Source organism: Syzygium oleosum, unplaced genomic scaffold, assembly GCF_021117445.2.
Source record: "Syzygium oleosum isolate NSW1041296 unplaced genomic scaffold, Sole_v2.1 Sole_v2.48, whole genome shotgun sequence".
Classification (NCBI taxonomy): Eukaryota; Viridiplantae; Streptophyta; class Magnoliopsida; order Myrtales; family Myrtaceae; genus Syzygium; species Syzygium oleosum.
The window spans coordinates 2,102,997-2,115,458 of NW_026607532.1; the positions used below are offsets into that span (position 1 = coordinate 2,102,997).

Below are 12,462 nucleotides of genomic sequence, written 5' to 3' on the forward strand. Positions count from 1 at the left end.
TTAGCAAATGATAAATTGAACGGCTATTCAAAACGCTCATCAAATTTTTATCATTCTATTTCATAGAATTTCCAAAGATTCTAAATTTACGGCTCCGTTTGTTTTGAAAAAAATGTGACACTTATTTTTCAAAAATATGATAATATTTTCCGGTATTTTGACTAAAATTTGAAAATATATTTCTTCGTTTGGTATGAAAAATCTGATTTAGTTTTCCTAAATAGACATATAATATTTGGGGGCTAGTAATTTGCGCATGAACAGCCAAAAAACCAAGTACAAGTACTAAAGTCCCGAATCCCGCCTCAATGGACCTTGACCCAGGTGCCGGGGATCGGGGCACGAACACATAGGTCGCGCCAGGATACTGAGCTTGGCCTCGATGGACCTAAGTGCGAGCATCGAGATCCTGAGCCTCGACCTCGATAGACCTTGGCTCAAGCACCAAGGACCCGAGCCTGAGCGCCAAGAACCCGGACACGACCTTTGTGGACTTTAGTGCGAGTGCCGGGGACTAGAGCTCAAGTGTTGGGGACCCTAACACAGCCTTTAAAGACTCGGGCTCGGGTGTTGGGGATTCGAGCTTGGGTATCGAGATCTCGCACTTGGCCTTCATGCACTTGGGGCCAAGTGCTGGGGCATCGATCATGGGCACCGAGGGCTTCAGGTTCGACCTCGGTGGGCTTGGGCGCAAGGGTCCCGGGCTCGGTCATTGGGGTCTCGAGCTTGATCTCATTAGGGCGAAGGTGTCGCAAGCTTAGGCCCGGATGCCGAGGACTTGGTCCTGAACACCGGAGAATTGGGACCCACAGTCGAGATTTCCGTGTTCAAATGTAGAGTTTCGGGTTAAGCGTGGATTACCTAGTCATATTGTGAAAAAATGATTTTTGCAAATTTTTTAAAGAGTAAATCATTTTCCTTGAATTTAAACATAGGATTTCAATTCATTAGGAAGACATCTTCTGTTAACTCTTTTTACCCGAGCGAAACCAAACGCCGGAAAATATTTTCTCGAAAAAAGTTTTTGCGGAAAAAATGGAACCTACTTTAATCTCTCTCTCTCTCACATGTCTTACAATGAATTAAGTAAATTCTTTCCCTTTCTTGAATAATTTTTGTTTTCTGTTGTTTTTTTTTTGTTATCAAAGCCCCATTCCCGGTCTTTGCGATCGCGCCTCGATTTTCGATCTTAATTTGTTTTCTTTTCTGGTTTGGCGATACTCTTCTGTGTTGTTTTGTTTTTTTGTTTTTTTTGGTTTGGTTGTTGATTAAACGGAAGCTTCAGTTTAGGTACTGATTTTCAGTTGCATTTAAGTAAACAAAATCCAACAATCACCACCCCCCACCCCTTATAATTAGGGATTCATAGCGCCGATTAATCCGTTAAAAAAAAAAGAAATACTTGCTCACATACGGTATGAAAATACCGAACCCGAAGCACACGTGGGGACCACCCCATTGGCCACCGCCGGAAAAACAACAGCACAAAATTCGCTAATAAAAGAAAAGAAGAGCACCCCGTCCCCGTTCCGGTCCGGTCCGGTCCGTTCCGTTCCGTTCCCCACCCACAACAACAACTAACAACCAAGCGTAGGTTAGATGGGGGGGGATGGAGGGATCGAACGGCCGGAGTTGGCTGGGACAGCGAAACACCCTTTTGCGTACGTGTGGGATTCACACTGTACTGTATTCCAAACTCCTCTTTAAAACTTTGGCTCCAATCATTGATTGAGTCTCCCTCTACTCCTCTCTCTCTCTCTCTCTCTCTCTCTCTCTCTCTCTAAAATCCTCTCTGTGTACGAACTACTTACTTACTATTCATTCCTTCATATATCTCTCATCTGCTCCCCGACTGTGCGAACGAAGCCAACCCCAAAATCTCTCTCTCTCTCTGTGTGGCTCTCTCATTCGATCAGTGTGATTCTGGGATTTTCGGGAAGTGGGGGTGTTTGAGGAATCGCTCGTGTTGGTGTGTGTGTGGGGGGGCGCGCGCACGAAAGCTTCGATCTTTTTTTTCTCTCTTTTCTTCTTGTTTGAAATGGTTGTGATGCGTTGTTGCGGGGCTTTCGTCGCTGAGGAAGAGACGATCGAGGAAGGCGAGTGGGAGAAAGAGAGGTAACCGGAGGGAGGAGGGAGGTGGAGGAGGAGGAGGAGGAGGAGGTGGAGGTGGGTTTTGATTCGCGGGCGCGGGAAGAGCGGTTGGGAATCGACAAGGGAGGAAGCGCCGCCGGGCGCCGGCTTCTTGGGTCTCTCTTTCGATTTGCTTCTGCTGGTAATTCCTTCGATCGCGAGCTCGGTTTTTTTGGGTCTGGTCCTATAGTGGGTGTTGCTGTTTTTTGATCGAGGGTGCTCGGGGAAATGGAGGTTGAGTTGTTTTGTTTTTGCCTCGTTTTAGCTTCCGATTGATTGATCGTGGACATGGAACTGCGGAGTAGATGGTTTCGTTTGCGTAAACCAAACACGTTTCTGAACTTTGTAGAATGTGGATAGCGTACGGCTTCTTCTTCGTAGAGTTATTTTTTTTTTTTTTGGTTGGGTTTCTCCTACTAATCTCGAAGAAAAGTTTTGTTTTTTTTTTTTTTTTTTCATCCCTTCTATGTCCTGCTTTTGAAAATTACGATGCGACTGGGTCTCGTTGCTCTTTGCAGTTTAAGCTATATCTGTGATCAATTTGAACATGAAAAGAAAACATTTTGGGAACTTAAATGGGACAAGTTTCCCATAATCACCTTTTCTGAGGCTCCATCTTTGATGCAGCTGGAGAATAGGCTCGAAATTAGCAGTAGTAACTAATATTGATTCAATTTCGTGGTGTGCTGTGTGTCTCAACTGATTTTTTTTCATTGATCACAGGGTTGTTAACCATGTCTGCAACCATAATCAGCGACCCTTTGGTGATCTCGGCCCCAGAGACTCAACCATCTGCCATACTCGTGGGCACAGCTCAAATTGAGGTGGAATTCGTCATTTGCGACTGCTGTGGGTTGACAGAAGAATGCACGCCCGCGTATATCGAACGCATCAGAGAACGGTATCACGGTAAATGGATATGCGGGCTATGCGCGGAAGCCATAAAAGATGAAATTGTAAGAACTGATAGGCTTGTTAGCACTGAAGAGGCCATGACCAGGCATATGAACTTCTGCAAGAAGTTCAAGTCCTCGGAGCCGCCTCCGGATCCTACAGTGCACTTGATATCCGCCATGAGACAACTTCTGAGGCGGAGTTTGGAATCGAGATCCACCCCAAGCAGCCCGATGAGGAAAGAGACGGGAATGCCCGGTGCAGGATTGACTCGCTCGGAAAGCTGCTTTTCGACTCTAACTTAGCTGATTGGGACATGCAGAATGGAAATGGAACAGAGGTGAAAGTGGTGCATCAAGGGTCACCTCTAGCACAAAATAATGGAAAAAAGAAAAGAATCGAGGATAGATGCTTGTTACAGAAGTCGCTATCGTGAAATACAAAAGTTTTCTTTGTTACTGGAAATCTAATTTCTCTTTAGAAGATTTTGGCATCTCTCGGTTTCATTGATCGTCTCACTTGATTTTTGTCGATGACTTGATATCGGATTGTTCTTATGCTTATTTGGTCAAATTAAATGAATTATTAGGAAATCGGAATGATAAGGTTCTTGATGCCGCGATTTCAAGGAAAGGACTCACCATCGTTGCTTCACTTTTTCGGAGAATCTTTTTGCAAGTAGCCACAGTGGGACATCTTTTGCAAAACTTTCTTGTCATCTAGAAAGCTTTTTCTAATTTTCTAATGTGAAGTTCACCATTCCTGAAGTCATAACCGAAATCTAGTTCAGAATTTGGGAATATATCAAGAGCTTAATAAAGGAAAAAGTAAAAGCTCGAATACTGAACTCTGCATAATGTCCCAGAACCTGAAAATGGAATGCCGGTCATCCTTGCTGATAATATGTTAGGGATGCCTGCTCTTGTGACTGATTGATCTACCTAGCACGCGTCTCGGTTCAATCTTCTATTTGAGATTCGAAGATGGCTTTAAGGACATTGCTTTTTGAATTATAGAAACGAAAGGAGAAGCCTGCTTTTGGTTCTGATGGGGAGTGCCATTCTCGTGCGCTGTCCCTGAAGTCTTCTCTGGATGACAATATAATATGGAGATTCTCCAAATATGGCTAGAGAACATCACGGGTCTCGAAAGGCCAAGAGAATATTTTTTTTGTCGAATAATGCATCGGAGAAAAAACCTAATATGGTTGTCCAGTTGTGTACTGATTCTTCACGCTGCGGGTTAGATGCTCTGGTCGAGCCACTTTTCTAGTTAATGATTGGAAAGGAGCAAAAGAACGATTCTGTGTGCATAATAGATCATACCGAGACAAAACAAAACAGTGCGATGCCTCGTGAGTCTTCGTTTAGCGCAATTTATTGATTCGTTAGTAGGTTTTAGATTACTTTGTCTAAGTCAAGCAGCAATTGGAGAATCTAGGTAGGATGCTGACCCTGGTCTTAAAGAATGAAGGTGCATGAGATTGGCCAAGAACTTCGATGTCATCGACACTTTCTATGGTTCAATCAATGGATACTTTTAGGTGTTACTAATCCTTAAAGCCATAGCGTTTCTCATTACTTATTCTCGTGAAGACTCGAGAATCACTACAAAAGTTGGGAAAATTACGGTCACAGAAATCTTCCAGTAACTGCAAAATGGAAACAAAAGTTTGGAGTTTTTTTCTTTTTCCTTCAATGGATTCATTGAAGCAGTGATGTAAGGTGGTGAGCAACAATGTGTGTGTGGCGAGCAGCAGAAGCAGCAGCATGAGAATTTGGACAATCTGATCACTGGTCTGAGTTCAGGATGGACTGAGCAGAGCAGAGAGGCAAGCAAGTGGACAGAGATTGCAAGATGAGACTGAGTTGGAGATAGCAGACGCCTAAATTCATCTGTAGTGTGGCTTCTCTTGCAGTGCCAGACATAAAATGTCTAGAATAAGCTTCCAGCGCATAATTTCGACCGGAGACAGCATGTGGCCCATTCCTTTTGTTTGAACAGGAACACTCCATCTCCCTCAACACCTACAAACAGATACCATGTACATAAATGCACATGCCTTGTCTTCCTCCCGTCCTTGAGATGGGAGGCGTCAAGTGCTCCTCCATTTTGTCCTCAGCAACTGAGACTGCAGACTCAGTTTCAAGTTGTTTTTTCAAGTGTCTGTATTAGTGGTGCTCAAAAGGGGGATATGGAGGATATGATGCATCCACGTCTGCGTCGTGTTGGAGGGAAAAAAGAATTGTCTCACCTCTCAAGATATGTATGGTCAGGTCATCTCTCTGGAGTTAAAACACATACTCATTTGCTAATATTGAAGGCACACACATACGCTGTTAAACCCCAGCAACATCAAATCAAAATGATTTTGAAAAATCGAAGTTGGTAACCATATGGAGGGAAAACTGAAATTCATGATCAAAACTAAAAACACAATAACCACCAATTTGTAACGATCACTTCTCTTTCTTTCTTTCTTTTCGCCGACAATTTTTGACAGATATGTTAGTGAAATCCATGCAGGGTTTCGTCTTTGAAATTGGTGGTTAGTTTCCAAAGAAATAGTGCATCTGATTTAAACCAACCCCAACGTGCATGATTGCAGCTACACTCTTCCACCAATGACACCTGCTGCTTCTTCTCCTTCTTCTCCCTAAGAAAAGCAGCTGTCACCTAATCCAATCATTTCTTATGCGTCCTTAACGCTTCTCGCCAACAAAACCCTTTATAATATGGGGGGCTTACAATCACAGGAACACTTGCTCTTGTCCTCTTTCGGATTGTAATCTCCTGGGATGCGGGCATTTCCATAGGAAATGCAGGAAAGAATTGTCATGATTAGGACCAAGTTGGTGGGGGCAATTATTGGAGGAAGCTTCTGCAGGTTGTACGAATATGCCTATCTTGTCATAACAAAATTGCGTTTTTGGCACTTCCTTTACTCGCGAAGCCAATTTGGCTTTATCCGGATGGGATGACATCATTAGCTAATAAAGTATGCATAGTTTATCTTATTGACTAGTAGCCACGTAGGCTATTGACCACAGGAACAAAAAGTACTCCTTGAATTAACACGATCAATAAATTTTTTTGAGTTAACATCACGAAAAACCTCAAATTGATATATTTATGATAAATTTATCTTAAATTAATTTTTTGATCATAAAAAATCCTAAACAAGTACATCTGCGTGATAATTTTACCTTCCGTTAATTTTTCGCTAAATTTTACCGTCAATTTTACGAGTTGAATGACACGTGATATGTTGGACCTGGGTATACTAATTCTGAGGTTTCACTCCCGTTTGCCGCATGTGTATCAATTTGTGATTTTTCGTAGTATTAATTCAATTTAACATAGGGTAAACAAATTTACCCGTTTAGGATTTTTAATGGTCAAAAAATTAATTTGGGATAAATTTATCACAAGGTGTACAAGTTTGGAATTTTTTGCGTGTAAAAAATTCGTTTGGAGGTAAATTTACCACAATTATACCGGTTTAGAATTTTTCGTGATATTAGCCCAAATCTATTATCTATCGTTTGTCCTTGCCCTTTGCTGTAGGAATTCTACTATAGAGAGAGTCTTACCTTGAAGAAGCCAAAAGGACTCCTCTCATGTGCTAATGACTTTTGGAAGTGACAATTCATGTAAAAAAGAAATAATGCTTAGTCTACGTTACGGCATATTTTTTAAATTATATTCTGTCATTTCTGATTGGAAACCACAAGACAAATGGAGGGTAAATGTGGCTTCTTGCCAATAAAAAATGTCGCAGGTGGGTTGCCGTGAGCCCAATTAAGGGCAATGAATCCCGAAGTTAATTTGATTTTACACAATACGAGATAATAAAAGAAGTAGGTAATTTTTATATTGACGAAAGATATGAAATTAAGCAAATGGGTAAGGTCCCCCTCATCGAGAGGAATTCATGTGCCTGGAGGAGATATTGGACCCGAGCATGTCCTTAAAGGCTTCATCTTAATTCTCGTCCGGACCTCGGGCACATCGAGTCCTTTCTTTTGAAGCTGCCTCTTAACGGACACCAAGAATACAATGGAAGTCCATGGCTAAGATCTACCGGGAGGGGACATTAAGCGCGAATGAGTAACAATTCTCGCTCCGTAAATCAAATTCTTGCTAGAAATTGATTTCCGAATTCTTACCAGAAATTAATTTTTGGAGGAGAAGTCTGTTTGATAAAACATGACTAATTTTGCTCCAGAAATTGATTTCTGGAACAGAAATCTATTTTTTATTTTTTTTTATTTTTTTTGGTACCTAAAAAAAAAAATTTCACTCAAAGTGCAGGTGCACCAAAGGTATTCTAAGCCATTTTCATGAAGTTTTGAAATTTTTGATTTTTGATTATTTTGAGGCGCATCAAAAAAATTAAATTTCACTCCAAAGCCGGTGCCCAAAAGATTCTGCCCATTTGTGAAATTTTAAATTTTTGATTTTGATTTTTTTAAGACATCAAAAAAATAAATTTCACTCAAGTGGGTGCCCAAAGGTATTCTAAGCCATTTTGTGAAGTTTTGAAATTTTTATTTTTTGATTTTTCTGGCACCTCAAAAAAATTAAATTTCACTCAAAGTGCGCGCTTGAAGGTATTCTAAGCCTATTTTTGTGAAGCTTTGAAATTTTTGATTTTTTTGGGCACCTCAAAAAAATTAAATTTCACTCAAAGTAGGTGTCCAAAGGTATTCTAAGTGTTTCACTTTCGGTGAAGGGCTTTGAAAATTTTGATTTTTTATATTTTTTGAAAAAAAAATTCACCAAATTTCCTATTTTCCTAAAATCGACTTTTTTTTTTATTTTCTGAAATTTTTATGAATTTTTCTGGAATTTTTCAATTTTATGCATTTTTTCGAAAAAAATTAGTGAGAAAAAGAGAAAAAATAGGGAGAATGCATTCGAACAGAGAATCTACAAAAAGTAGACCTGTACTCTCTTTTCGCCCAAAACTCATTCTCGGAATAAAATGTATTCGGAATCAAGTATTTTTAACAAATGTATTTTTATTCCGGAATGCAAAAATTGCTCAATAATGCATTCCGAAAATTTTTTAACAAACGCATTTCCGTCTCGGGACGCATTCGGGCAATTTACCGGTAATGAATTCCAGTGCGCGCCTTAACCGTGACATTAACCGCATCACTGATTCTGCACCATCCTCGCTCTTCTGAGTATAGAGCCCATGGTCTTTTCATCGACTAGCGGACAATTTCACCGCAGTCAAGTCCACTCCAGTCCAGGGTTGACCCAAAAAGAAAAAATCCACTCCAGTCCGAGTCTCATCAAGTTCATCGATTTTTCCTAAAATCAAGTTCTTTCCTCGTTTCGAGGGTTTACTACTCAAGGTTCATATCTCCGTTTTACGCCCTCCCACTCAATGCACAAAAGAAAAAAAAAAACCTCAAAATTACAAAAATGCATTAGTGTCTTAAGCACACCAATTGTGTGCTCCAGGCATTTCATATCTTAACGAGCTATGAAAGTAGTGCCACTGTCATCACAAGCGTAAATTTGAGCTATCCTCAAGCGTACATAATTTATTCTTTCCGAATTTGTTATGACAAGATGTTCAAGATTTTCAAACGGACTATTTTTAAGACAACCGATTCACTCATGTTACGGTCAACCACAACAAATAAGTTATCCTTGATCTAGTAGCGTCTTCGACTGTGATCGCACACTGCACTCTAAGCTTGGAAAATCGAGTTTGCGAGCAAGTTTCATGAGGGCAGAGTAACGAACCCCTTTCGTAGTACACCAACTAACGAGGACTCAGAATTGGGAATTTCTTTATTGAATTGCTACTGGTAAAACCATTCAATTATTTCAATAAGAGTTATTGTCTTCTTACAGTTAGGCAAAGAGCTCTTTGTAACCGGAAAACTCGCTCACAGGAGCGATCTTGGTAACAGCCTAAACCCCCCGAAGCAAGATCCTGCATGTCAAAGATGGCACAACAGTGAACAGGCCGATAAAATTTAATTCAGTCCACTACAGCGAACAAGGTGCAAAAACCTCACATGCTTACCCAGTTGGGTGAATTGACTAGCCAAAATTAATCCCTTTGCCAACGGCAATTCACTCCCGTAGTTGATTGTGCTGTGCAGAAAATTAACATAGGTCAGACTGAATTGCGAAGTATGGGTACTCCTTTTTCAGGTTGATCGAGAGAAGATGGCAACACGGTGTCAGTATGTGGATAATCAGAGGTTACCAAGTTGATCGTCGCATGAGTTGCTTCCACGAGTCACTCCCCAGCTTCACGACCTCCACCTGTTGCCTTCACCACCAAAAGCACCACCTATCTCAGCTCCATTTGTTTGGGATATTGACATTTACAATGTCGCTTAGAATCACTTCCTTGCGGTCTGCAATGTACATAGACAGACAAACATTAAAACTGTAGGGCCGGATAATGAATGATGGCAAAATCTTCGGCAGGAACATAATGGACGGAACAGAGTGGATAATGTCTCTACAAATACTAGTAGGTGCTCTGTAGATTTTCTTATAATAAATACCTTCAAAAGGAAACTGTAAGAAATAGAATAAAGGCATTTCTTCAAAATTTACATCTGTGGGGTTCAAATACATACCCAGTCCATTTGAAGATGACATCTGGTCATGCGGGTAAAAATGGAACTACTTAATCCTTGGGATACAGAGCTGTTTATCTCGATTGCTTCCTTCAAAGTCTGCATGACAGAGACACATGCTTGAGTTTAATCACAACCATACTGCAAATGGACAATGTTCAGATAATTCAACAGAAAATTATTTTCGATCCTGAAAGAGATACCTGAAATTTCATGACATATAGGACAGGAGCAAACAACTCTTCTTTAACAACAGCAGCCTTGAGGAAATTTCGACTATCGTGGGCTGCACAAAGTTGCCTTCGGACTTTATAACTGAGCCACCTGCAAGGATCTTCTCCCTGCAAATAGCCAAACCACGATAGAGCTTCAGCATCAGGCAGCAAATAAAGAGCTACATCGTTGCTTCTAAGTAACAATTGACAAAGGTTTAAACTGCCGGTGTTGCGAAAGTAGTTGTAGAAGAAGATAACCAACACAGATGCTGAGATCATTGCTGAAAGTGGGTAAGAGAGTCAAAAGATAATATGTACCTGAGACTTACTGATCTCTATTCCCTTCTCAAAATTCTCCTTTGAGGCAGCAGTATGTAATGGTCCAAGCAAGGTACCTTCTCTCTAAAGGATCCCCTATTTTAACTTGCTTATATACGTCAACAAGTTGATCTAGTACTTTCTTGTATATGCTCTCATGGAGAAGCATTCAATGCAAGCAAGCATACGTAGTATTAGTCTGGTCACTCTACCCAGGGTGTCTACAGCAAAATATTGGGCAAGAATCCAAAATGCTCAATAGCATTAGTCTCATGCATGTTGTGCAGCGCTGACCAGCTGTGCCAACAGCAGCGAAAACAACAGAGCGAATAGCCAACTGATGTCTGCGTCATCCATAACAATTATAGCATTGTTTCCACTTAATTAGCAAACATTTACCATATCTTGCATTCACTGTCTGGTTGAACCATCAAACCAACCTGTAGATGAGTATGAACAAACTAATAAATTTTTTTACAAAGAATGATCTCGTGTTTAACCCAAGAAAATAAGCACCAAAATAAATGTGATCATATTTCATGCTGGGAGCTGAGAATTATCAACCTTCAGAGAAAATCCTAGGAGAAAGGGATGAATCGCTTTGTTTAACATTCCAGCTCTACTAGAGGAGAACATAAAATAATGAATCAAATATACTAGTGGACCTTAATTTCTGATAGAGAACTAAAGAGAAAGGTACCTTGCGAATAAGTGAGCAAGAAGAGAATACAGAAAGAATACAGTAGTACCTTTGAACTTCCGTGAAGGAAACCAGAGGAATTCGAGTATCCTTAGCTATTGCTTGACCACTTCAGGCTCTCCACAAAGTGAGGTAAAAATAGAACTGTGGTTTGTTGTTCTTTTCCAAAACACCAGAAACTAGCTTCGTCATTGCTACAGTCACCAAAGGAGTTGTTGGTGCACCTTTCCCTATAATGACATCGAATAAGCAATTTTCATAAACTGGTGACCAGCAAAAGATATATCCGATTTCAGATGTTCAACAAAATAAAGCTAATTTTCATTGAAGATACATAAAAGATAAGGACACATGAAGATGGTGATTGTTGTCCAAAAAAGTAGGAGAGAACAATCACTGCAGTTGCTTCCTGGATCAATTCATGTCAAATACATGTCTTGAAACCCCAGATTCGACACAAACTGCAGTCCTCATCAGAACCGTCCAGTTATCCAAAATCTGTATATTTAACCAAGATAAACTATGGGCATAAGTACACTGCGAAAATACCAGAGGGCAGAGAAAAATCAGGCTGGATATTGTAGAAAAAATGAACAAGAGGAAGCTATCGAGAAAATCTGGCTGTTGAAGAATGTGCATTTTACAAAGGACCAGAAGTTGGGCAGAGTATTCAGGCAATGAATCAATAATGGCAATAACCGCTAATGCCAAGCGAATTGTATAGCAACTTCAAAGTTAATGTGGCCACATTCTAAAGTCCACACTTGTAGTCTAGAATACATATTGATTAGCAGTAGAAATTGATCCCCGGTTCTACAACTGATGAAAAAGAAAAAGAAAAAGCGAAAAAGAAATTGGAGCTCTACCAAACAACACAATTGCCGCAGACAGCAATGCAAGCATTCCATCCTAGAAAAAACATAAAAGGAAAATGCATGAAAAGGAGAATAGGAAATGTTCAGCACAAATTCTTTAAATGTAATATCGTAAAAGAAAGAGTGGAGGCAAAGTTAGTTAAAAGCAAATGCCTGGATTACAACAACAAAATAAGTCTTCAGTATGTATGGAATGAAATCTGTGGGAATTTGATACACCCCAAATTTAGTCGTTGATAGAAATAATCAAGTATACACGCCTTTCACGGGTCCAATTTTCCTATAGCCACAAATGCTGAGCCATGCATCGATCCAGCATGTGGACATTGTCACAAGCAAGGTATATTTACCTTTAGTTCTTCATGGGTAAGTTAATCATCAATCCAATCCATCACTAAAAGTCAGCCCAAATACTTTGGACGGTGCACCTAATAGATATGAGCCTATTGACTCAGAAAATTATTGAAGATTCTAAGGGTGCGTGATGAATACCATTCTCAGGTTCTAGCGCTATTTCCGAATGTAAATGATTTTTTTGATTCTGTGCCCGGAAATAATTTCGGGTATTTGAAGGCGTTTGATAAACCGTCCAAAAATTTCTATTCCTAGAGTAGAAAAGAATAGAAATGCGCTTTGGTAACTACACAAAATTTCTGGTTCCCAAATAATATTTTAATAATATTTTGAATTGTTTAAATTTTTTTTTCTACTTC

The 12,462-nt window shown here is 40.1% G+C and overlaps 1 protein-coding gene and 1 pseudogene across 1 annotated transcript; one reads left to right on the plus strand and one right to left on the minus strand.

The window, feature by feature from the left end:
* The first annotated feature begins 2,160 nt into the window (after positions 1–2,160).
* LOC130136690 (uncharacterized) lies at positions 2,161–3,489 on the plus strand. Its single transcript, XM_056306799.1, has 2 exons — positions 2,161–2,272; positions 2,854–3,489. The coding sequence occupies exon 2, from the start codon at positions 2,865–2,867 to the stop codon at positions 3,327–3,329; it is 465 nt and encodes a 154-aa protein (XP_056162774.1). The 5' UTR covers positions 2,161–2,272; positions 2,854–2,864; the 3' UTR covers positions 3,330–3,489.
* A 5,322-nt stretch (positions 3,490–8,811) lies between these two features.
* LOC130136712 (aldehyde dehydrogenase family 7 member A1-like) lies at positions 8,812–9,982 on the minus strand (annotated as a pseudogene).
* Between the last annotated feature and the right edge of the window lie 2,480 nt (positions 9,983–12,462).

Bases quoted from the DNA above. Each gene is read 5' to 3' on its own strand.
- LOC130136690 (XM_056306799.1), top strand. From the start codon at position 2,865: ATGTCTGCAACCATAATCAGCGACCCTTTGGTGATCTCGGCCCCAGAG.